General features: G+C 42.9%; 1 protein-coding gene across 19 annotated transcripts in view; it reads right to left on the bottom strand.

The window, feature by feature from the left end:
* The window catches only part of SYNJ1 (synaptojanin 1), a 46,228-nt gene that overhangs the window by 19,666 nt on the left and 2,739 nt on the right, over positions 1-23,823 (bottom strand). For 12 of the 19 annotated variants that reach the window (XM_088158820.1, XM_088158819.1, XM_088158833.1 and 9 more), the window contains exons 3-18: positions 17,713-17,799; positions 16,929-17,196; positions 16,040-16,265; positions 14,778-14,861; positions 14,165-14,226; positions 13,783-13,879; positions 13,089-13,258; positions 11,956-12,037; positions 11,121-11,273; positions 7,959-8,124; positions 6,703-6,726; positions 3,520-3,711; positions 3,055-3,139; positions 2,044-2,184; positions 1,503-1,695; positions 150-308 (exon numbers count right to left, since the gene is read on the bottom strand). In XM_088158820.1, coding sequence (XP_088014946.1) covers positions 150-308; positions 1,503-1,695; positions 2,044-2,184; positions 3,055-3,139; positions 3,520-3,711; positions 6,703-6,726; positions 7,959-8,124; positions 11,121-11,273; positions 11,956-12,037; positions 13,089-13,258; positions 13,783-13,879; positions 14,165-14,226; positions 14,778-14,861; positions 16,040-16,265; positions 16,929-17,196; positions 17,713-17,799 — 2,189 coding nt within the window. The remainder of the gene's footprint in view (positions 1-149; positions 309-1,502; positions 1,696-2,043; positions 2,185-3,054; positions 3,140-3,519; positions 3,712-6,702; positions 6,727-7,958; positions 8,125-11,120; positions 11,274-11,955; positions 12,038-13,088; positions 13,259-13,782; positions 13,880-14,164; positions 14,227-14,777; positions 14,862-16,039; positions 16,266-16,928; positions 17,197-17,712; positions 17,800-23,823) is intronic. The other 7 variants (XM_088158821.1, XM_088158834.1, XM_088158836.1 and 4 more) reach the window with 2 other exon arrangements.

The raw sequence follows: 23,823 nt of genomic DNA, 5'->3' as shown, positions 1-23,823 counted from the left end.
TCTTTTTAAATAGTTACATCTGACAAAAAGAAAAACACTGTAATTAGAAAACTCCATGCTGAGGATACAGATTTACAGGACCATCACAGAATTGTTAAAACCAGTAAAAAACCCGAAGTATTCTCAAGTATGGTGACGTTTCAACATACCTGTCCAGAGTTTTTTTGATTGATAAGCTGGTCTCCTGCTATGAGGGCATCCCAGTTCTGTTGTCGTATTAGGTCCTTCACCTCTTCATTGGGCAAATCTATTCGATAATTGAAGTCCCCACACCAAAAAATATAGTCATGGGAAAAGAGCATCCTTCCCTGTCAAACACCAGCACACACTGGGGTTAAAAACAACTGAGTGACAAAGGTACTCCTTCCAGGCTCACAAATTCAGTTTTTAGCTGTGAAATAAACATCCTAGTGTTTAGTGTCCCTATGGTTAGAACAACACAATCACCAGTGTGGTGTTCACAGACGGAACCCAAGAGAAGTAACACTTCCTGTGGAGTTTGCATTTCTAAAGAAACACGAATCAACTGAATTGGATTCTAAAATTCTTCATCTTCCTACTCCTGTTTTACAAGTCTGCTCAAAGGCAATGGCTGCTGCCTGTGTCAGAGGAGAACAAAACACCCCCCTGGGACTTTGTGGCACATTTTTCCTGACAAACTGCAAATCCAGAGTTTTATCATTCAGATGTAACTGAAGACTTTTCAGTTACATCTGAATTTCATCACTAGAGAGAAACGTAAGGGATTTATTAGTTTAAACAAAGCCCAGGGCTTAGAGTGAAACCTTTTACTTCCCCCTCTGTTTTGATTTTTTCCACTGCCCATAAGTAAAACCAAGCAGACACACTGGCAGATTGAAATAGCAGCCTTTAGGAAACTCTTGGATACAGAACTCGCTAGGTAAACTGAAACATGACAGTGGGGACAAATTTAGAAGATAAAAACTCCCTGTAAAATAAGATGGAGGACTCCTGCACAGTGCCACAGAAATAAACAAATTATAGTCTGATGTCAAAATTTAAAACAGCCTTAGTTTGCAAGCAAGCATTTTCTTGCACATTTTCAACTTGATGTTTGGTAACGAGAACACGGTGCTCGTTTATGAGGACATGCCATAGAATCACGGCTGTGTACTGAGAGCAGTGCTGTTTCCCAGTGACTGCTGTCTCACAGGTGATTGTCTCCTGTGCCTACCAAAGTTCTACTGCATGCCAGGGATCCACAAGGTCTCTCTCCCGTGCTAAGTCCTCGATTCCAAATGCAAGTGAGCTCAGGTTCCATCACCTGACACTGCACTGGCAAGGTCTGTGCTCTCTGCAGTCTTCTATTTCAATGAACATTGTGGGAACTCTCTTATCCCTGAGATCTCTAACCCAAGGAAATCTGACTTCCACAGGAAACTGGGGAGGGGAAAACATGCAAATGGAGCTTTGGGATGCCACCGCTGGAGCTCCAAGGGTTTCACTTTTCCTTTGTTATGGAATCTGAACACCATGCTTACCATGGGAAAGCCAAGCTTGCGAGATATTTCTACAAAGTCTTCATTTCTCTCCTTGACTTGGGATTGCCCTGCAGCAAAATGACTGCACACAAAGCAAAGGCTGGAGGTATGGAACAGCATCCGAATGGCCACGGCACCTTTGTTCCCAGTGGCTCCTCCCATGCCAGTCTTGACAGTATCCACAGCAACATCCCTGAAATAGTGAAACAACTCTGAAACCTTCCAGGAACCTGGCACAGACATCTCTGGGAGGGACATATTGTTCTCCCAGCCACAGGGCTAGCTTTAAAAAGCTACTGTTTAAAAGTTAAAGTTTTATCTCGTTACTGAGCAGTAACGAGATAAAACCTCAGCTTTCCAAACTCTCTGGGCGACCAATAAGGAATCTAAAAGCTCAGACATAAGAACTTCAACAGCTGCTTCAGCAGAAGGTGGAACAGCCCTTTCAGAGGCCCACATGGCTCTGAGGATGTCTGGGGGTTCCTTTGCAGCACAAGGCAAGGGAGGGTGACCCGAGCTGGAGCTGGCTGTACTCACTGACCTGATAAAGGGAGCGTGCTGGGGCCTGATGAACACGAAGAGGCACACACCCACCAGCTGCTCTGAAGCCAGCAGCACGTACTTGTAATCTCTGGAGATGGTCTTCTGCAGCTCAGCAGCCCAGAGCTTCTGATTTGTGGTGCTGGTGGGGAGATTCAAAACACCAGGTTGGAAATAAACCCAACTGAGCATGTTTCTAGCCTCACTTTTCCCAACACCACAGACAACTTTAAGAGCCACGGCTACCTTTGCTGCATTTATCAGCCTAGACTAGAGAAGCAAAACCTAAGAATTGTTTTAGAGAGCTACTTCCTAGCCTAGATGTCAGTCAATATTGGAAAACAGCTGTCCACAGTCTCAGATGGAGACAAAACATCCTTAGGGACTGAACAGACTGTGGTTTTCAGAGCCAACACCAGATAGGAATGAAAAATACCAGGCCTGGAAATGGCATTAACTACACCTAGAGTGAAATTAGGGGATGACAAGCTGACACTTGCTATCCAAAAGACAAAAGTCTGCACAAAGGCTACAGCATTGTAGGCTTTAGGTGCTCTTTCCAACGAGTTCAACCTTCCCTAACGCCAGGAAACATGCAAAGCAGGCAGAAAAAACAATGGACACTGGGAATATGGTCCTAGGACTGCACACACATTTATCACGGGCATCACCCATCACCAGGAAAAAATGTATTTCCATAACCCAGTCTGCAAGGAGTGAAAAATCCTAACTCCACAGTAATATATCTGTGCAATACATGCAGTGGCAGTGAAAACTAACAGTATAGAAGGAATCCTTCCTTTATACAGATCACAGCCTGTAACATAACAGCACACCAACACCACATGCTTTTGGAAACATTTTCACAGGATTTGCTGTTCCTAGCAATACAAGACACAGGAACTGAAGAACACAGTGAAGAAGCACTGGAGTAACCAAAATTTTAAATAACATATGACTTGAAAAAGGTGATCATCAGTCAAACTAGTACTGTGTGGATTGGATCACCCACCTGGCATTCACGATGTTTCCTGCATTTAACTCCACCATTTCTTCAAATCCAATGGCAAATATGTCCACAGGTTTGTTTTTGCGATCTTGAGGTAAACAGGGAAAAAGTTATTGCCTGCTTCTAATTCACTTAAGAATCAAGACCTCATATATATATATTAATATGTATATATTAATTTTAAGAAAGAAATTCTTCCCTGTGAGGGTGGGCAGGCCCTGGCACAGGATGCCCAGAGAAGCCGTGGCTGCCCCTGGATCCCTGGCAGTGTCCAAGGCCAGGTTAGACAGGGCTTGGAGCAGCCTGGGACAGTGGAAGGTGTCCCTGCCATGGCAGGGGGTGGCACTGGATCTTTACAGTCCCTTCCTACAAAGTTCTACACTTCTGTGATACCTTTTCCAATGTTCGTGATCTACTTAGAAAAATCAGAGTTTTCAAGAAAAAGTAATGACAGAACACAAATCCTACCTTGGAATTCATGGATCCCAGCTAACTTTGGTGCATCCAGGAGCCAGTCAGTGAGGGTTTGATTTCTGAAGGCAATACTTCGAAACTGCTTCCCCCCATTGACATTCCACGTCCCAACACAGACTCGGATTTTTTTCGGTTTTGCATACTTATAGAAGTTCTCACACATGCTCTTCAGTACTTTCACAGATGCTGCAAAAACATTGGAGAAGATATCACTTTGATAGCAAATGTGTCAGAGAACTTGGCAGTGAGATCTTTGCAATGGACGTGCACAGCCCAAGTTAAACCGTGGAAGCCCAGGGAATGCAGCTTTCCTAGGGGAAAGTACCCTTGGAGACACAGCACTTGTGTGGGTAAGACACTGACTGAAAAACAGCAGCAACTTGTTCAAAATTACATCCAGAGAAATCATACATGAAGGAAACAATTTCCATGGCTCATAAATATCTGCTGTTCTTTCATCTCACCCGAGACTCTCTAAGGAAACCATCACTTTTCATACATATCAACAAGGATATCTACCTCATTTCCACACATTCAATTTATGAAATTCCATCTCTGTTACAGAACCAATATGCAGATACATTATTTATATTGTTTTCTGGAAGCGTAAAAGTGGCTGATACACTGCAAGTACTACATCAGAGAAGGTGTATTACTGCATCATAGCATCATATCAGAGTACGTCTATTTAAGCTACAAATCTGAATTATTTTTAGGTCAGCTGAATTCCTAAAGAGCTGCCATAGTGAGGACAGTAGGCTGGGATTCAAAATAATTCAACTCATTTCTCTGTCCCATCAGCCTTTCCCTGTGCCTTGTTTTCATCTGCCAGATGAAGAGAGGAATGGCCCATATGTAAAGGACATTGTGAGAAACGCAGAAAGGAAAAAGCTGATTCAATGGTCAGGTACTGGACCTAAGGCACATGAATTTACCTGTTTTGAATGTTCTCATGGTTATCCAAAAGACTCCAAAAGAACAATATAAACAATGTTAGATGGACTACTTCACTTGTTGCTATCTTGAAAACTAAGTCAGCTACTGGGAACAGCACTTTCATTTAAATTCCCCAAAGAAGATGACTGGTGAGCTACTGCTGTCTTTTCAGTTATTCTTTTTAAGTTTGTCATCTTGGCTACCTGGTTAAAACAAAAATCAGGTATTCTCTATCCCTATTGGGTTTGAAAAAGACTGGAAGCAAGAGAAGAAAATAGCTTTGTTGGCTGTGGATGCTTTCCCTGCTGAACAAATGCTACGTCCATAAATGACCCAACCACAGAGAAAGGACAATGAACTGGTTGGTGTCTCCTGGGGGTGCTCCAAGTGCATGGTGCTCGGGACCATGCTTTCCTCATCCAGATCCAGGGCCATGAAGGCTAGAAAGCAGCAAGGAGCCAACAGGACACTTGGGCCCTCCGGGAGAGCCAAGCCCAGCACACACCCAAAAGGCCACAGAGGGGGGAGAACAGGAGCTGCCTCAGCCCCCAGCAGCGAAGGGAAGCAGTCCCAGGGACGCTGCAGCCACAGCACATCCAAACAGCCAAATCACGCCAAGGGCTGCTGAAGCCCAGGAAGCCCAAGAGCACCGGAGGAGCTGTGCAGGCCTGCAGAGATGAGCCTCTGCAGCACTCTGGGCAAGTCTAAGGGCACAGCTGGGGCCTTCCTCCTCTCGGCTTCATCCTGGGCTTTGGAAAAGGTACTGCATTTCCGCTTCATTGTACTGACTCCAAAGCACTCAGCTGCTGCTGAGCAGCTTTTAAGGAAAGCTGCAAAACGTCATCACTGCCTATTTAACTCCTGATGCTGTTATGAGACCCTAATGTCAAAAGCCTTATCAGGTTAGACTCTAACTCCAGAAGTGAACTGACAACGAGCTTATTATAAACAAAAAAATGTGTATCTTTAAACTAGCAGTCTTCCTAAATTGTAGAATGACTCTTTTTGTAGAGTAATTAAAAATAAAAATTTCTACCACTTTCCAAAATACCGAGTGAACCAAGTGCTTTTCTGAGCTCCTGAGACTCTGATTTTCCTACCCGTTTCTAGTAATGTATCTTTTCAGCAAAACGGTGCCTCACTCTACAACACGGGAAATCCAACCAGTTACATTTCCTGTTATTTGCAGCAAAAGTACTTGGACTGCTGGTGTTGCTGGGCGAGCAGAAATTTGAAAATCAGTTCTACAAAGGGAGTGTTAATTTAAAATGCTCTTTGGGGTACTCTGTGCAGCTGAATGGAACTGTTGGAACTTGATGAAACTGTTTTACTGCAACACCCAAATCCCTGTAGGAATATTTCAATATATGCAATTCGTACCCAGGTGAAACCCTGCAATGCTAAAAAACAATTGATTTAGAACTCTTAAAAAAATAGGTATTCTAATAAATAATAAAACTTAGACCTAAATAATAACAACAACAATAATTTATCAATATATAAAAAGAGTTGGCTCTTCTTCCAGAGTTCTAAGATAGAAGGTAATACCATCGGTGAGAGTGTGACCACTCACTCCAATAAGCACTTGCTTACACTGACAAAACGCCAGTGAATCACTTCATTTCAGACATGCATTATTTGTGACTCAGACGTCATTTTTAGATACTCACCAAGAGTTAAGTAGGTAGAGTAAAACACACAAAGTTGGCAAGTGTAAAGGCCATTCAAATTTGCTCAACACACAGTAAAATCTGGATAGAAGAGCATTAGGAACATTTTATTTTAAAGAATGGTTGCTAGGAACAAGAACATGAAGTGCAGCTGACAAGTTTCCTGCAAGAACACGAGCATGTGGAGCCTTCTAGCAGCAAAGAAGATGAATATACAAATTGTACTGAAGAATTTCACCTCTTATCCTAACAAAGCAAAAATACAGAGGCCTCCAAAGCAGAGAAAAAGGGAAATTCCTTTACAGCCAGAGCATGTGCAAAAATAGACCCCTGTGAATTAGTTACCTCCTTTCCTAACTCGCACCCAAACTCAACTGCAACATTTTTCATCTCTTTATATTCTCACTTTTCTTGGATTAAAGGATGTTAGGGCGCAGGAATGCCAGATCCAAACACCACCAGGAAAATGCGAGCCCATAGGCAAATATGACACAAACAGACACAAGAACAGCCAGAGGACAACAACAGCTGGTCAGGCATTTACAGCGTGTGTTACTGTACTATACTATACCTGATTGTAACGATTGCTCTGAAACTACGGATGCAGTAAGAGGGAAACAAGAAAAGATTAGTCAAATAAGTTACTGCTTTTTAGGATTTTCCAGCATTATGTGAGAAAACATGCTGTTAATACACAATTTATTACACGTAACCATTTACATCAGTCAAAGCACATGTTTTATGCTGCAAAATCTACCATGTTTCACAAGGGGATTAGCAAATTCTCTTTTCCTCCTTTATTAATGAGGAATTCACACATGTTGAAGTACCCCATTGGTTACCTTGCCACCTAGCAGAAAATGCAGAGAGATTTCAGGGAAGAGGGATTCATGCTCCCCAGCTGTCAGGAGCTGCAGATATGGAAAAGACAGCTTGTATTCCCACAAACAGTGAGAAAAAATGAAAACGAATTGGAACTAATTTTGAGGTGAGGCCGATTTAGCAGGTTTCAGATATAAGAAAAGTCACAATAACTGTGAAACCCTGTGCTAAACAAACGGGACAAAAACACTTCCTCAGGACTCCACGTGGGATGAAGATGTGGACCCTCGAGATGAAGGCTACAACTGGGCAACGATTTTCCTCCTGAGCCACAGATTTGCACTGAAGCTTTGCCATATTTTTCCTCGTTCTAGGTTAAGGTGTGTCAGGGGAAAAAAAAAAAAAAAGGGAAATTTCACAATGTTATTAATCCCTAAAAATTGCAGTAACCCAGAATATTATTACCTGGGATCTTGGGATCTGTGAAGGTAAATTTAAATTCCAGTTCCTTCTTTGCCCAAATATGAGCTCCTGTATTTTTGATGTCCTAGGAGGCGACTGAACACAGCCCTAGGACTGACCCACTATTTTCTTGTCCACCAGACCTGCAGAAGATGGGACTGACTGCAGTCCTGGGAACCACGGAGGCTTCCCCTCTTTGGGGATGCAGGATGCTGGTTCAGCACCCTGTTCTCATGAGGGGAGCCACCGTCCTGGTACCAAACCCCCAAGACTCACGTGGCTGCTCTGCACAAGCAGAGTTTCTTATCCAAATCTCTCTGCTTTTGATGTAGAACCTCACCCACAGATCATAAACAGGTAAAGCAATTTCTGCAGCATGTTAGTTTGGCACTATTAGTAAAGCAGAAGTAACTTGCATTTTTTAATAAGCCAAGAGAACATAAAATAGCATTTATACTTTCCAACAGTGCTTTGAAAACAAACTCTATACAGCTTTCTTACACCAAATAGTTATCAGAGATTAAAATCCTGAAAGACACATACCGCGTAAACTGCTGGTGGTTAAGAGAGCCCGTGCTTTATCTGCTAAATCACTATTTAGGGTATTTCCCAATAACAAAACATCAATGGCCTCCTGCTTGGAGCTATCAAAAAAGTTATTTTGGATGGTTCTGGTCACAGAACGAGCACCATCCTTCAGCTTTCCAGCCTGTTAGGGAGGAACATGTATAAAATATTTTATGTCGGACACCGCTCACAAAACATTGGCAATATTCAGTAGATACATGTAAACTGTGTTAATGATTTTAAGGGCTAAGGCAACTTTCTTCTTTAAGTGTTAAATCAAGTCTGAGCCTATTGTGCTACGTGAGCTTTGCCCCCACCCCCAAATGCTAACAACCACTGTAATACCTAAAAGGTGTATCTAACAAGCAGATATAAATGAAACGAAATGAAATAAAATACTGCAGGGAAGGGAACAATTTTCTCCCCCTAAACCCTAGGCCTTTAAAAATTAATTGGATACAGTGCCATGTTTAGACCATGACAGGGATTTTGGGCTTTTCCCCAAATAGTGAGAGATGAGCAAGCACTCGAGTCCAAATGCCATGAGACATGAATGCATATATTTATGCACACTTACGACTTCAGAATTCACATTCTGGAATATCCATGTTAGAAACAGAGAGAGGTGCGACTTAAGGCCCCCCTTAACTTGTAGAAATAGCCTGCAAGTGTCACACAGCATCCCAGAAGGAACACAGACCCCCCCACCCAGCCACTGTCTCTGCACACTGGGGACTGAGCTGCAGTCTGCAGGAACAGTGACCAGCCAGCTGGGCTGAACAGGAGACAAGGAAAATGTGCTGCTGGTGCACATGTACCCAGGGCCACACACACCTCAGGGACAATGCCACTACCACAGAGTGCAGTCTGGGCTCCATCCCAAACCTGGCTCTGCTCATTTGGACACACAAAACCTTTCTGATTACACGTGCTGCTGCGTGTGCCTTGCCCGTGAGGTGTCTGTGAACACACACTGCTCCAGGTGTGTGAAATACAGGCTGTGATCCATCAGGGATGCTGCAAGGGATTGTGCTTTTATTAAAAAATACTCCCAAGTTCACAGCTTGCATTGTCCACGAAAGGCCCTTAAATGCACGTGGAAAGGAGGCAAAAGCCTAATAAAAGCAGCCCAGGATTCAGCTCTGTGAACTGCACTGGACAGAGACAGAAGGTGCTCTTTAGGCAAGGCCAAGGGACTTTGGCAGACAATGGGGATGAGCTGCAGGGAGCACCTGATTGCAATGGGATTGTGACAGGATGCACTCCCTTCCTGGCAGACAATGTACAAGTGATGATCCCAAAAACCACACTCACCATCCACACATGAGGGAATTCATTGAAAGGAACCCCGAGAGAGCAAAAGAAAGAGCAGGTAAGGAGTTAGATGGAATAGCAATATAATACTTGAAAAAGAACTGGTTTTCAGTATAGAAATGGATATTAACACACTTAAGGTTAAAAGAATTTTCTCCTGTGCGTAATTTCTGTATTTTTACTTCTAAGTACTCTCGGGGTTTGAAGAATGAAACTGACAAGTAAGAAATGGAACAATTTCAGGCATCAAACTTTTCATTTGAGAAATGAGAATGCAACTTAAAAACTACATTTTAAAAGATATACCCAGAGTTCTCAAAAACATACTGAGTCAGGTTGAATTGAACCAGGAGCAAGTATTGTATGGCTTTGCAAGCACCGAAGATTCTCTTTGAAGAGATGGGACTCGTGTCAGAGACGTTTGGTTTGATTTATGAGATGTGGTACTAATCAGAGTTGTCCCAGGGCAGAGATCCAGAATTATTCCAGAGACAGCAGAGTAAATGTACTGTTGTGGTTTAACAAACTGAAACCAGGACATCTACTCTGTGTTTTAAACATTAGAAATGGAAACGGAAATACATGAAATACATTTTTAAAAGTAAAAAAAAAATAAACAGCCAAATGAACTAGATGAAATGGAAACTATTAATTTAGGAAAAGGAACTAAGAAGGTTGAATGGGAAAGTCAAGACAAGGGGAGACACTCCATAGAATACTTACTGCAGTATTCCTGGCAGTCTGGGTGACATTTTTGTAAGAAAATAAAACTAAACATCTTGAACCAAATTCTACTCCATAGTAAAACACAAGCAATTCCCAAATGAAGAAGTCTTGTATGCACCAGTCAAGGGGCAGAAGAAGCAACAAGGTTATTTGATTCTTTTGGTTTTGTGTATTTTGCTGTGATACCTCCTACATGAGCAGAGAAGGACCCTGGCACAGTGTGAACGAACAAATGATGGGAAATCCGAAACAGCTGGCTGTGGGTACATAGGATATAACATGGAATGAGAAGCAGCACATTCTTTAGCACAAAGAACAGTGTGAAAAGACATTCTTGAAGGAACTAAGGGCAAAAATTGCTACGGGTCAACATTTGTCTTGACAGGTACAGGATTAGGGAAACTAAGAAGCAACATCGTGAGAAAAAAAACCCAAAAGACAGCATTTGAAAATGGGAACAACTCAGGCAGCAACCAAGACAAAACAAGCTGAAGAGAAACATAACATTGTCATGGAACATGGAACTGTTCTCACAGTGTTAGAAAGCAAGGTAGAAACAAAATTTGGGGCTTTTTCAGTAGCTGCAAAACTAAGAAGAAAAAGCTGGACGAACATGCAAACAAAACCCACCAGGTTACAGCTGGGTCAGTATTAACACCATTAAACATAAAAACACAACCAACATCCCATCAAACACACTTGAAAAGGAGATACAGTGGATGGGGCTGAAATAATAGCAGGAGAGATTCAGAGAGAAAAGCAAAAATACTCAACAAAATTAAGCTGATTCGAATATACATTTTTCTGAGCTATGTTCTAAAGAAAGGGAAGATTTGAGACTTGTTCTTGCACACACAATGGTGTTATATGGGAAGCAGAAGCAGGGCTAGGAAGGGATGTACAAGAACATGAGCTGGTTATCAACAGAACCAACCACTACAAGTTAATTTTTTTGGTTAGTTGGGTTTTGTTTGGGATTGTTTTAGGGTTACAAAGAGCGCGTTTTTTATGGAAAATCTCATCATTGCTATATTCATGGCAGAATTCAATCAAAGCCATACTGAACACTGCCAAAGCATTTGAGAGGATGTACTTTACCTTTGCTTTTCCTTCAAGGGCTCCAGTTCCAGCATAAATTTTACTGACAGAATCACCATTCACAGACCACATGGATCGGAAAACCTCCTGAAAGCGAGTTACTAACTGAGGCTTCTCAGCTAATCCTAATACCTCCAGCTGTTTTGTCAGCATCTGGAACAGGTGAAGACAGCATGAGCAAAAACCCAAACAAACCAAGCACAAACAAAAAAACCCCAGTGTAAACAGATTTCTTAAAAGGCACATCCTGTTTTTCAGCATATATGCATAAAACCCCACAAATCTTGGGTTTATATGAACCATTCACCAGATCATATTTGAAAGGCTGCATCACACGTGCAATTTGGCACCAACACTTCATTTGCCTTTGAAGGTAGGTAGTAATAGAGTAAAAAATTAGGTAGCTAATTTGTAAATATTTTCATCTAAAAGTTCACCAAACTAAACACAAAAGCTATTTTCTAGAGCTTTTATTAGTCTTAGGGTATCTGACAGCAAGAAGAAGGAGCCTCAAATAATAGACACAAAATGGCAAAAGCAAAATTCTGAAGGTTTGGGCAGGAATCAACAAAAGCCACAAAAGAAACTCGCAAAACAAAAGCAAGAAGAAACAAATTGTAGAAATTAGGAGCTTCAATTCAGCAAACAGAAGGATAATGATTTTTCTAGGTTTCCAGCACCCATACTGTTCATTTTCAGACGTGCTGAAGGCCCTCTCTCTGGCAGCCAGGAGGCCAGCTCCCACTAGAACCCAGCCAGGAGAAGCTGTGTGCCCTGGGAAGGTGGCCCTGCTTTGCCAGCCCCGTGCCCAGCAGCAGCTGCATGGGGCTCCTACCTCCAAGCCAAGGAAGGCCTGCACACTGTTTGTCCTATCCAGACAGTCCAGGCAGTTGGTCCTGACAGTGCCACTCTGGGACCTGTGCCAAGGACAAGAGCAGAGAGAAAACAACTGAAACAACCCGTTCAACACATCTCCTCAGCAGAGGCAGGGCAGGCACATCTGAGCCAGGGCAGTAAATCAGGGCAGTGGCAGTGGGACCTTCCTGCCCCACCAGGGCATTTATAAACGTGCCAGCAACAGAGCCCGAGCTTCAAGTGCTCACTGAGCACAGCCCAGGCACTTTCTGCAAATAACATCAGTCCTTCTGCCTCTTTCTCCCAATCCTCCTTGCTTGCTTCAAGTGTTCTGCAAGATTAGAGCTTCTTTTCAAACAATTCAACTAACACACTTCTAAAGAACCTCAGAGAGAAATAACTCTTACTTGCAACCAGAAAAGAAAAAAGTACTGAGACAGTTCTTGAATTTTATTCAGGTAACAAGTAACTAAAAGTAACAAGAATTCAGCACTTTGCTCTGCATTAGTCTAAAGGAGGAAGGGTGTGGAAAGGAGAAGGGAAGGAATGTTGCCTACTTCTATCCCTGCTCCTCTTGTCCGGCTGAGATAAGCACAGCCTTTGCCCCAGGGATCAGGAATAAGCACAGAGCAGAGCAGCAAACGTGCATCTCCACCGTGCTTTGAGAGAAAGGAATCTCTCCAACGGGGATCCAGTGCAGTCCAAACCACGGCCCTGAACACGAACATTTACAGCTCACAGGAAATGGTGCATTCCACCACTGAGGGAAATCCTCAGCATGCTCTACAGGAAGATGGAAAAACATTCATTCCATGTGGCTGCCCACTAGAAAGAGGACTATCGACCATTTGCACTAAATCCTCAGGTCAAAGGCCTGAAATTCATTCCTGTCCCTTGAATGTCTCACAGAAAGCTTCCTCAGAGGTTTTCAGAGCCTACACAGAATGAGACAAGACATCACCAGAGTAAAATAGGTGACTCCTATTTCAGCTGTTAAGCATCACCCAGGAGACACTGAAATTACAGAGGCAACAATCTTCTTGCTGAGGACTGAAACACAGCCCAGCACCACAGCTTAATCTGAGGAAATGTACAGAAGTTACACATACAAACCTCTTCACTTCCTTTCCATCAAAATAAAAAAATCCACACTCCAAGAATTTCTGGACTTGAGGTTTAAGCACACTGTGTAGTTTTTCTGCCTTTCCACCTTTAACCATCTGATGATAGTCGAAGTTCACCATTTTGACATCAGCTGAATGTTCAGATGCTTTCAAATGGCTCTGGCATTGTAAATAGAAAAAGGAAAAAAGTATAAATACACCAGTACCTGAACATACAGAAGCAGGAGCTAAACAAGAGATTACAAATATTTTAGAAGTTGTTTTGTCAGCTTTCTTTTAGGTAAAATGAAACAACTTTTATCACCATTGAAACCAATCACTCAGAACTGATCAATATTTCACGTGTATTTTTGTTTTCCTTGTCACAAAGTCAGGTTTTTCCCTTACTACCCCAGGGGTCACCAAGGCAGCCCACGGCCTCCTCTGCTGCTCAAATGCTTTCACTTGCAAAAGGTTTTCCAGTACAGTAACCAATCTCAACAGAATCAAACAGGAATTACATGAAGAGCTTTTAACAATTCCTTTCACATCGTGCATCTTAAGCAGTGCTGTTATGATAAATCCAATTTTAGCTCCCAGAGCACAGCATACCTGGGGGTTTGGTTTCCAAAGGCTATGTAAAAGCTTCACTGCAAACAAGCAAACTCCAAGGATATGCACAGTGAAAGAACTGTCATGCTCACCTGGAAAGCTTTGCTGAGCATGTGCTCTCCTTCTTTTGCCCCAAGTAAATTTACAATAAGTTGCTTGCCATATAAATTTTTCAGAGTTTGGAAATGCCTGGTAACAGAAGAAAAATTCCACAGTCATCTTCTGGCACACAGAAAATAAAGAGTAACACCTGCAACACTGAGAACTTGCAAAGTATTCGATATAAATTTTATTCACACTTTTCAACAAAGCACTGAAAGGCATAAGCAATCCCCAGAGAGTCCCCAGCTTTGCTGAATCCCACATCTGCACAGAAAAAGCCTCCTGTTTGGAATAATGCATCCCTTCTCTGTGATGCAGCAGAACTGATCAGAGGTTTTCAGTGCATTACCAAAAACTTGAGGTGATTTTTACCTGTCAAAAGCTGGTGCATTTGCCTCGAAACCCCTTGACATCCTGACACGATGGGATCCCACCTACAACACCAAAGTTACATTAAATCGCCTTGTTTTGAGTGAAAGGCATGTGAATGTTCCAGCAGTTATACTGCAAAATGCTGGTATGTCTAAAGAACCTAGAGGCCCTGTAAGGCACAAACTTTTTTTCACCTTTCCTGTAAAAAATGTGTCACAGCAGTAGTTGCCGAATCAGTCCCTCTTTCAGGAAAATGGTGATGAAATTCTATCACAGTAACTCTGGATTCTTATTGACTTCCTGGAAAGACTTCTCTTCAAGAACAATTCAGAAGAAAACGGTCTGTTTGGATGTCCTTAGACAACCCATTTAAAAGAGGAAAAAGTCAGAACTTCAAAGAGAAGACATGGAAAAAAGAATGGACACTCAAGTCGTGTGCAATGACACTTTTAGAGAGGAGCAGGCTTGGTGAATCACAGCAGCACCAACGTGCTCCCAAAGGATCACCTCATCCTTACAGGCAACTCTGAAGAAGAGCCCAAAGGCTACTAGATGATGTTTAAAAGAACATGAATAAGAATTATCTGTATAATTAAATCTATCTCCTGCTCACCTGCAGTCCTGGCTGCTCCCAAAATAATGGAACAGATCCTCGAATCTGAATGAAAGATGACACAGACTCATCCAAATATATCACCTGTGTTAAGGAAAGTAAAGCATAGTATTAATAATTATCACAGTGTAAGATTTTAGAATTCTTAGCCTTAACTAAACATGGAGCAAATAAAATAGATTTATGTATTACATATTCCACACCACAAACTCAAATATTTATCCCAAGACTTCTCTTTATCCACTCTGAACAATTCCTACAAAAAGTTCTGTCACCCTCACGCTCCCTTGCAGAATTCACAACGTGTAAGGAAATACAGCTTTTATTATTTGGGCTTCAGTGACTTCTGCACTAGGAGTTCTGAGATGCTTTAAACAACCTGGTAAGACTTTGCTGCAGGAACTGTTAAAATGAACACCAATGCACAGAAAATCACCTACTCAGAACGCTTGCACAGATTTTCTGCATCAGAAACCAACATATCACAGTCCATGAAGTATCCAGGAAAGGAAAACATAAGTGGAATAACACACCACAGCCATGCAGGGACATTGGCATGCCAGAAAACTAGGGCAGAGAAAATGTAACAGGAGTGCTGTGACTGAACTCCTGAAACTGGAGGGGTACAAGCAGAGCCCTTCCTGCACAAAGTCCTCCCTCAGCCTCCTGGGCTCTGGAAGGAGTCAGCCAAACAAACATAGGAGCACCAACACAGCTGCAGGAACAACCTCTTGGGAATAGGCTACCCTGGAAAGGGAGCCAAGGAAGGCCAGCAAAGAAAGATTGAGCAGCTTCTCACATTTCTGTATCATGAGGGCACAGCTGTGAAATCCAAGGCAGCAGAACGCCAGGGGCTTTACAAGCTGCCCTTCAGAGAAGCTGTGCTAAGTGGAACTTTTTTATCTTTCTAGAGCCACAAGGCACGGGTGTTTGGTATCTGCCAGAAATCCCTTCTGCCTCTTTCTATCACTTGAGATTAGCTCAGGCCACAAGTGGCACATGCTGCCGTGCAGCTCAAGGGGCTCAGGGGAAGCACAGCCACCCACAGGAGTTCAGCACCTTCTTAAGCTACTGCAACCCAGACCCAGGCATGCCCTGACCATAAGCCACACTAAAAACCAAGATCACCAACTTACATAACTTACTTAGCTTCCTAATTTAGCATCAAAGAAACTATTCCAATATCTGCTGCTGGCAGAGTTGACTTGTGATTTGTTGGCTCACTGGCTTGTCATGTATGGGAGTGCTGGAGTGTAACATACCTGCTCTGTTTCAACAAAATTGGCAACGTGCCCATCGTCATTTGTTCCCCGGACGTTGAATCTCGTGCCAGCCCGCTCACAGCTTAGGCGTGAAATGAGACAAGCCTTGGCCTGCTTGTGAGCTGCATAAATTGTCCTGATCTCCACTCCTCCACACATGAGGCGTAGCAGCCAGTCATCACAGTTCACACCATAGTGCTTCAGATGTAAGTGCAGTGACTGGTTCCTGTCAGGGAGAAAACCACCACAAATCATCACAGAAAAACCCACAGGAAGTTCACTCAAGTGCATACGCAGAACACTTGCTGCTCTTGACTGGTAGTGGTTACATTGCTAGATCTTGGAATCTGGACATTCCACCTATGCCCTGGGAGGATTGGTTCTTACTGAAAAAAACTTCCCAAGTTTTACAGCAGGGGGCAGAATCAGCCCAGCTTATTTGGACAGGGTCAATAGTCATCATTTCTCAGTCCTTGAAGTACTGACTGATCAATGGAGAACAAAGTCTTTTGCCAGATGCATTGACAAACAGCAAGGCTCCTACAACCCCTGGAAACCTACACCAAGGAAGTAGTGTTTCTGAAGACCTGACTTTGTTAATAACTTTTTCTTCACTTTGATCATATTCCTCTACCTGAGCGAAATAGCAGCTAAGAGCAGAGAAGCCACAGCTCATATGCCAGAGCTGGTTCGCTGTATTTAGGCCAGAAGAGGGGGATGGATGTACCTTTTGACCTGTTCTAAGAGGGTGTGTGTAAAGCCAAGTCCTCAGCACCCTTCCAAGACTCCTTGTCTTGGAACACAGAGCGTTTTTAACAGAGGCTGAAGGGAACAGAAATTCTGACGGGTCAGTGATCATCACTGGCATTATTTAAGCTGCTGAACTCACCAGAAGAACCTGTTGTCAGTGCTGTGCTCCTGCATGCTGCGGTGAGCACTGAGACTCAGGTCCAGGCTGGCGCCCGTCGCAGACCACGCAAAATAAAAGTTGCCGGAGTTCAACACTTTGCGCACTTCGGAAACACGATCCTCGTCTGCCGGGTCAGCTCGCAGTGACACCAACTCGGTGGAGGTAACTCGGAAAACTTCAGAGTCCTGGATCTTTCCCACAGACATGCAGCCTGTCACCAGAACCACATAATGGAACAGTGTGTCTCCTGCGAAACAAGAAAGGGCACAGGTAAGAGAAGGGATCCCAGCAGAGCAGGATGCTGATTCCCTTATGTGCCAAAGGCACACAAGCACACGTCGGTTTGCCTGAAAAATGTACAAAAAGAACCAACACCAAGAACACATTCCCAAGTTCTACAGAAGAAAAGGAGAAACTATACTGCAAAGAACAGGGATTGCAAAAACGGAAGTTATTTTTGTCCACTCCCTCATTTCTGGGAACGCTCCAAACTTGTAAGTTACTCCACAAAAAAAAAAAAACAACACCAAAAAAAACAAAAAACAACAAAAAAAACACAACAACAACAACCAAAAAAACCCAACAACAACAAAAAAAAAACAACCAACCAACCAACCAAAAAACAAACAAAAAGAACCCACCCAAACCAAACGAACAAATAGGAAAAAATAAGCCTCGTTCCTGTTGCAAAGATCCAGTCCTACAAGAGCAGCCCAGTCGTCTGCCCCAAATGAAAAATTCAAGTTTTCCACGTTTGACTCACCGAGGTTTAATCTCAACACACCCAGGAGCCCATAGGCATCCATGACTTTGGAGTACGTGTTCTTGATTGTGTCTTTTTCGGCAGAAGCTGTGGAGAGAAAAGGAAAGATGTGCTGATGTAAAAGCCCAGCACTGTGGCAGTGAGAACGAGCCACTCCAAACCAAAAACCTGAGGCATTACAAAAGCAGCGCCTACGTGACGCTTCTGGAAAGAAACCAAAATGGATGAGCACATGGCACTTTATAATGGAAAATGAGGGCCTGCATCTGTGACAAACTATCATCATGCCATGCTTTCAAGCAATAAAAAAAGGACTTGTAAAAACTCCAAGTGATTTTAAAGGAGAACACTGGCATTTTTTACATCCTCTCTTATTAAAAAAAGCCTCTACAACACAGACAAATAAGATGCCTGAGAGTGCTCTCCTGCAATTAAAAATAGTGCTTAGTGTTGCTTTTTTCATTAACAACAACTCCAGCTCTACCACTGCATCTACAGGGCTCAAGAGTCCCTGCTCACCAACAGCCAGCACTGCTTGGCTCGGACACTAAAAACCTCAGAACGTAACATGGAGATGAGTATATCAAAATGCCCATTTGCCCTGGAATTCTGCTGTACTTTCTCTCACATCAGCTATGTCATTTAGAATAAAATCTGTCTTTTATTTGGAATAAAAAAGGCTCTGTTTTACTTAGAACTGCCCTTCCCAACAAGTATTCCCTAAGATCAGTATAGCCCTGCCTGTGCACAAGCCTACTGCTTCTGTTCAAACATCTGCCAGCTCTGTTATTAAAGTGGATCAGACGATTTAATATAGACGAAACAATTATTTAACCACAGCTTGAAATCCAGCCTCATTCAATGTTTTATTAAGTGGTTTTTTAAAAGTTTCTTTACCTTATTGCACTAATAGCTATTGCACTCATATTCCTGTAATACAGATGTAATAAAAAGAGTTTTATAGCAGCATGAAGATTTCTTTCTAGAGCACTCACTCAGGGTGAGAGTTAAGAACCTGCAGCCAATCTAAAAACATTTTGTCAGCATCACCAAACTGTGTTGTTCTTAACCAGAAAACCACTGGGCGAGAAAGAACTTCCAAACTTCAGACCCTGGTTCTTGCAACCTGGTTTTAGAAAGGCTTGAATGATACCAAAGTACTCCTCTAAATTCAGCTTCCCATAACCACAAAGCTGCCGTGTTCTTCCTCCACATGGGAAATTGTTATGGAAAGATCAAGTTTCCTTTCAAACTTCTTGCAGGATTTTTCTTAAAGGTGCCTGCTGGGATTTAATGACAAGTCAGAACAATGCCTTTTCTGTCTTCTGTGGATTTATTCTCTTTCCATTGCAGAGAATGCTGGATATCCTTGTTAAGCCTTAATAAGTAAATGCCCAAAGTAAATGCAGTAACAGGGGCTTTGCAAATTTTCAGACCAACAAAAAAGGCCAACAAAGGCTAGTAAAGCAGCAAAGGCTTGCAAAGCCAACCAACCAACCGAAAATAGAGAAACTTACTGTGGCTAGTCAATTATTATTTTCTTAAAGTGCCCAAGAACCAGCCAAAAGCATTTAATGCCATGTTTTCCATTTACTTTGGACCTAATTCAGTGGGAACTCAAAGCTTTTCTACAGAAACCATCTCAGTGCTTCTCTCTCACACTGCCTGCACTTTTCCCACCTCCAATTGTTTATTAAGGCCAAAACTGACATGGGAAAACGTCAAATACAGCATCACTTCCTCCATCCTGCCCTGGCCCATGCTCACTCAGCCCAGGCTTCTGCTTTCGAGGCAGTGCCCAGTAAGGAACTTCCTGTGGTCAGGAGTGCTGCAGCACTAGGAAAAAGCACTTGAGGCTTCTGAAAACCAAGATGAAATCAGGAAGGCACAGCTTCACCACACTCCTTTCCGTTCTCTTCCCAAGGGACTCTTATCCAGTGTCCTCAAGAGGCCAAAGTCTGCTCTCCAGAAGCCCAAGGCACCAGGATACTGACCCCTATCCTTAGCCCTCCAGAAATGCAAAGATTTTGTCCTTTCATGATCACTCTTATGCAGTATCAAGAAACCCAAACAAAACTAAAAAAAGCTCCACAAAACCACGACACTTACAAAGTGATTTTCAAATCCATTTATAAGGTACCTCTGGAGAAAGCCAGAAAGCCCCATTTGCAGTGCCAAGAGAAAACCAACAAAATTTCAAGTCACTATTTGTTAAGGATTAACAGCATCTTAAAATGCCATCTGTAATAAACACACCTGATCAGTCATGGACTCTGACAAAAAAGGTAGCCAACTCAATTATTCTGAAGGGAATGTGTCAGCTATCCCAGCGTTAAACAAATGGAACCCCACCAGCAATCCTGTTTTCAGGACAGTCTGGTTCAACATGCATTCCTCTTCAACCCAGATCCAGAAATCAGTTTCCCACTTTGAACAATTAAAAGGTTCAGATGACAGTGAAAGACACCATGGAGGCTTTCTAGGGTTGGGCTCTCTTCTTGGTGAGCTCAGAGGCTGCCACCTGACAACACATTTCAGGTCAGTGGCTGCAGTTTCCAGGTAGAATACGGGACTCAAAGCTGGGAACAAAAGCACAACCCTGAGATTATGTGCATTTCCTTCAGATCCAAGACTTCCTACTTATATTAGACGAGAAAAAGTCCACACAACTGTCACTTTAAAAGGCTTACAATCTGAAAAACCTGAAAAAAAAAAATCTGAAAAATTTATTAACAAAGTTGGGTTTGGATCTTTTAAGACTAAGGTTTTCGATGGTTTTGTTAAATTAAGACGGTTCAGTTTTTAGTATTTAAATTAAAGCTAACATCTGAATATTACCAGAGGTGACATTAAAATCAGAACAGAGCCACCAGTTTCATTAATTAACTTAATCAACCAAAGAACCCTTCTATTACTTTTGGTACCTGTTGTTTTGGCACACCCCTAGTACTGGCTCAGCTCAGGATGCTGGGGATGAGGAAAGCCTGCCAGACTGCTTTTCAAGGCCTGCTGAGACCACCTTGGTTTAAGTGCGTGGAAGAATTTTGTAAGAAGTGCTCTGAGCAGCACTGGCAGCCAGGAGAGCAGTGAGCAGCTCCAGGGTGCTGCTGCACACCAGTTACTACAGCTCTGACTTCAGCTCCAGAGAGCCCGGGGGGGGGCCCTGTGCCTGCTCCTGCTCACAGCTGCCCTCTGCTCAGCTTTCCTGGGACGCTGAGCCCCAGGGTGTGCGTGATGCTCCTGCTCAGGGCTCAGTGTTTTCCCAGACACGATCTTGTCCACGGGCACAGGAGTGAAGACAGCTCAGCACTCCTCTGGGATGACTCACTGCAGGCAGAGGGAGAGAGAACACACTCCTGCCCAGGCAGGGAAACCTTTCCAGAGAAGACATCTCAGAGAGCCCCATTTCAAACAATAAATACACTGCCCATTTCAGATGGAAAAGAACAAAAATACATCTGTGACACCCTCCCACTAAATTCTAAGCAAATCAGCAGTGAATCTGCTGACACTAAAACCCAAGTGCTCCCACCAGGCTTTGAGAAGGATCCCCCACACTGCAGTGTCTCGGGCTAACCTAATACCAGGACCCTGCCAACCAAAAAGGTGTTAAACGCTCCAAGCAAAGCTAAGCATTGTTCACGTGTTTCAGTCACAGCAACGTGAATCAATTCCCACAGCACACGTCCAGCAGGAGCACGGCCTGGCTGCCCCCACGCTCAGACCGAGCAGCTCCACAAGCAGCCCCTGTGAGGCATCCCTTGGACCTCGTTCCCTGCTCGCCCCCGACGCGGCTGAGCGGAGCAGCGCGTGGCACACACGCACCGGACATGGGCCAGCTCCGGAGCGGTGCGGCACTCGCCGGCCAGGCTCAGCTAAAGCCTGGCACTCGCCGGGCAGTGCCTCACCCTGCCCTGGGCAAAACGACACGCGTGCTTCCTTTAGGGTGACACTGAGAGGAGCAGGAAGCTTCCCTTCCTTTCTCTTAGCCCATCTAAACCCCAAATTTATGTACGTGGATATTCCAGGAGGTGCAGTTCACTAAGGCTTTCAGAACTGAACCACATGAGTGAGTTTTAATGCTAAAATGTATTTTACTAGGCTGTGCATGTATTATCCACTCCACATCCAGGTGAGAACTAGGATCAGGTATAAGTCTAAACATGTTACTTCATCTCTAGTATTTATTCAAGTATTTGGAAAAATGTCTAACAGTTTTGAGGTCAGTATTGTCAATTTTTTTTGTCTAAAAACCCACAAGTTTCTGGCAGTTTAAAGTGGAGCTGATCTGGATTTAAATCGGTATGTACCTGATCCGACCATTTTTCTACCTATTCACACAGATTTTACAAACATGGGAAATCTTCCCCAAGGGACAATAGTATTTCACTTTGTCTATGATTTGTACAAATGCTTCTAAGTTCGTACAGCTACAGACTGGAATCCCCTGGCTGGATTCTGTGACGTGACCAGCGAGATGGAGAAGCAGCACTTCCCAAATCTCCCCCGAGCACCAATAACTGTACTCCTTTAAACAGGCATTAAAAGAACAGATACCAGGTGGGGAAATCAAACAGAAAAAGAGAAGAAACAAACCTGACCTAGGGGACTTTGTTACCTAGGGCTTTTTCTGCTGTCCGCCTAAGATTGGCATCCTCCAACCTTTAAGAAAAGCATCAGTACCTAAAGAACTTAGGGAATTACATGGAAATAAAATAAAGGGAATTAAAGCAAAATGCCACTGCTAAATATTCAATGGCCGTGCAGCAGACAGAAGAAGAATAAGCAGTTTCCTGATTCAGGTTACTGAGAGGAACACTCAGAGACTACTTCCAGCTGAGGATGAACATTTGCTATGACGTACCCTACCAATCAGAACTCCAAGGACAGTGCTTTGCAGATTAAAATGAGCTATCACTAAGTAGAGAATCCAAGAGGAGGGACTTCCTTCAGGTCTGGCTTCCTGTGTTTGGTAACAACAAGGCAGAGAAACAGGCAAGAACTTTGACACGGATTTTAATTTTTTTTTTATTGATCCAGGAGCCTGCAGTGTATCCCGGCAGAGAAATGACTCACGGCCCTTTCTGAGCAGGAATAAATAATTTAATAAATTTAATAAAGAAAAAATAAATAATTTTTATTTGAAATAAATAATAATAACCTTCAGGAATAAATAATTTTTCATCTGCTGGCCCTTAAGTAGCTCAAGCATGGCCTGCAATTACTAAACACAGGATAAAACAACCTGTTCCACAAATCTTCAGAACGTTTTATGGCTTGCACTAAACCTTTACGACTGGACACTTATTCCCAATCCACACTACAGTGCCTTATGGATACTGCCACCAAAGTCAGGGAGATTACTTAAATGCAGAGTGAGAAGGAAGTGTACCAGAAAAAGAAAGAACTGCAAAAACAGGAGAAAAGCCCCCGCTGTCCACCTGGACCACCATACAGCTGCAGCAACCGTGTCAGTCACTGCCAGGCCTCTAACAGGTGCTGGCTAAGGAGAAAAACTTCCACGGAACGAAAGCTTTTGATCAAAGTACCAAACACAAGCTCAGAAATGCTGTGCAGCCAGGTGCTTTGACTTCCTAAAGAACACAAACATCGTTTATAATTTTACATATTTAAAAAATCTATGTGTAGGTCTTATGGTTCTCTTCTGCACTTGTCAGTTTAGTGTCCTCCATCAAAACAAAAAAGGAGGAGGGGGGCAAATATTTAGGGAAATATCTCATGCATTTTTCACTTAAAACAGGCAAAAATAACTTTGCAATTCAAGACACCTAGCTACAAATATTACTCATTTTATTACAGGACAAATGAGTACAGAGTCTTGAGATAGGTTAAAAACAGAGGGACAAAATAAAGCTAGAAATCAAAAAGCTATCAAAAATCACACAAAATGAGATAAAACCAAATTACAATGTAACATTTAAGAATATAGAATTCATTGTCACGAAATGCAACACAGAGCACTAGCTCACCAATGAGTTATCATGTGATGGTGTGTTCCAAATAGGGGTGTTCAGAACCCAAGAAATAAGATGATGCTGGGAGCAATTGTAAGAACATGCAGTGGACGTGAAAATATACACGCATAAAGAA

This window comes from Sturnus vulgaris, chromosome 2, assembly GCF_052056855.1.
Source record: "Sturnus vulgaris isolate bStuVul1 chromosome 2, bStuVul1.hap1, whole genome shotgun sequence".
Taxonomy (NCBI): Eukaryota; Metazoa; Chordata; class Aves; order Passeriformes; family Sturnidae; genus Sturnus; species Sturnus vulgaris.
This window is presented reverse-complemented; position numbering and strand designations above follow the sequence as displayed.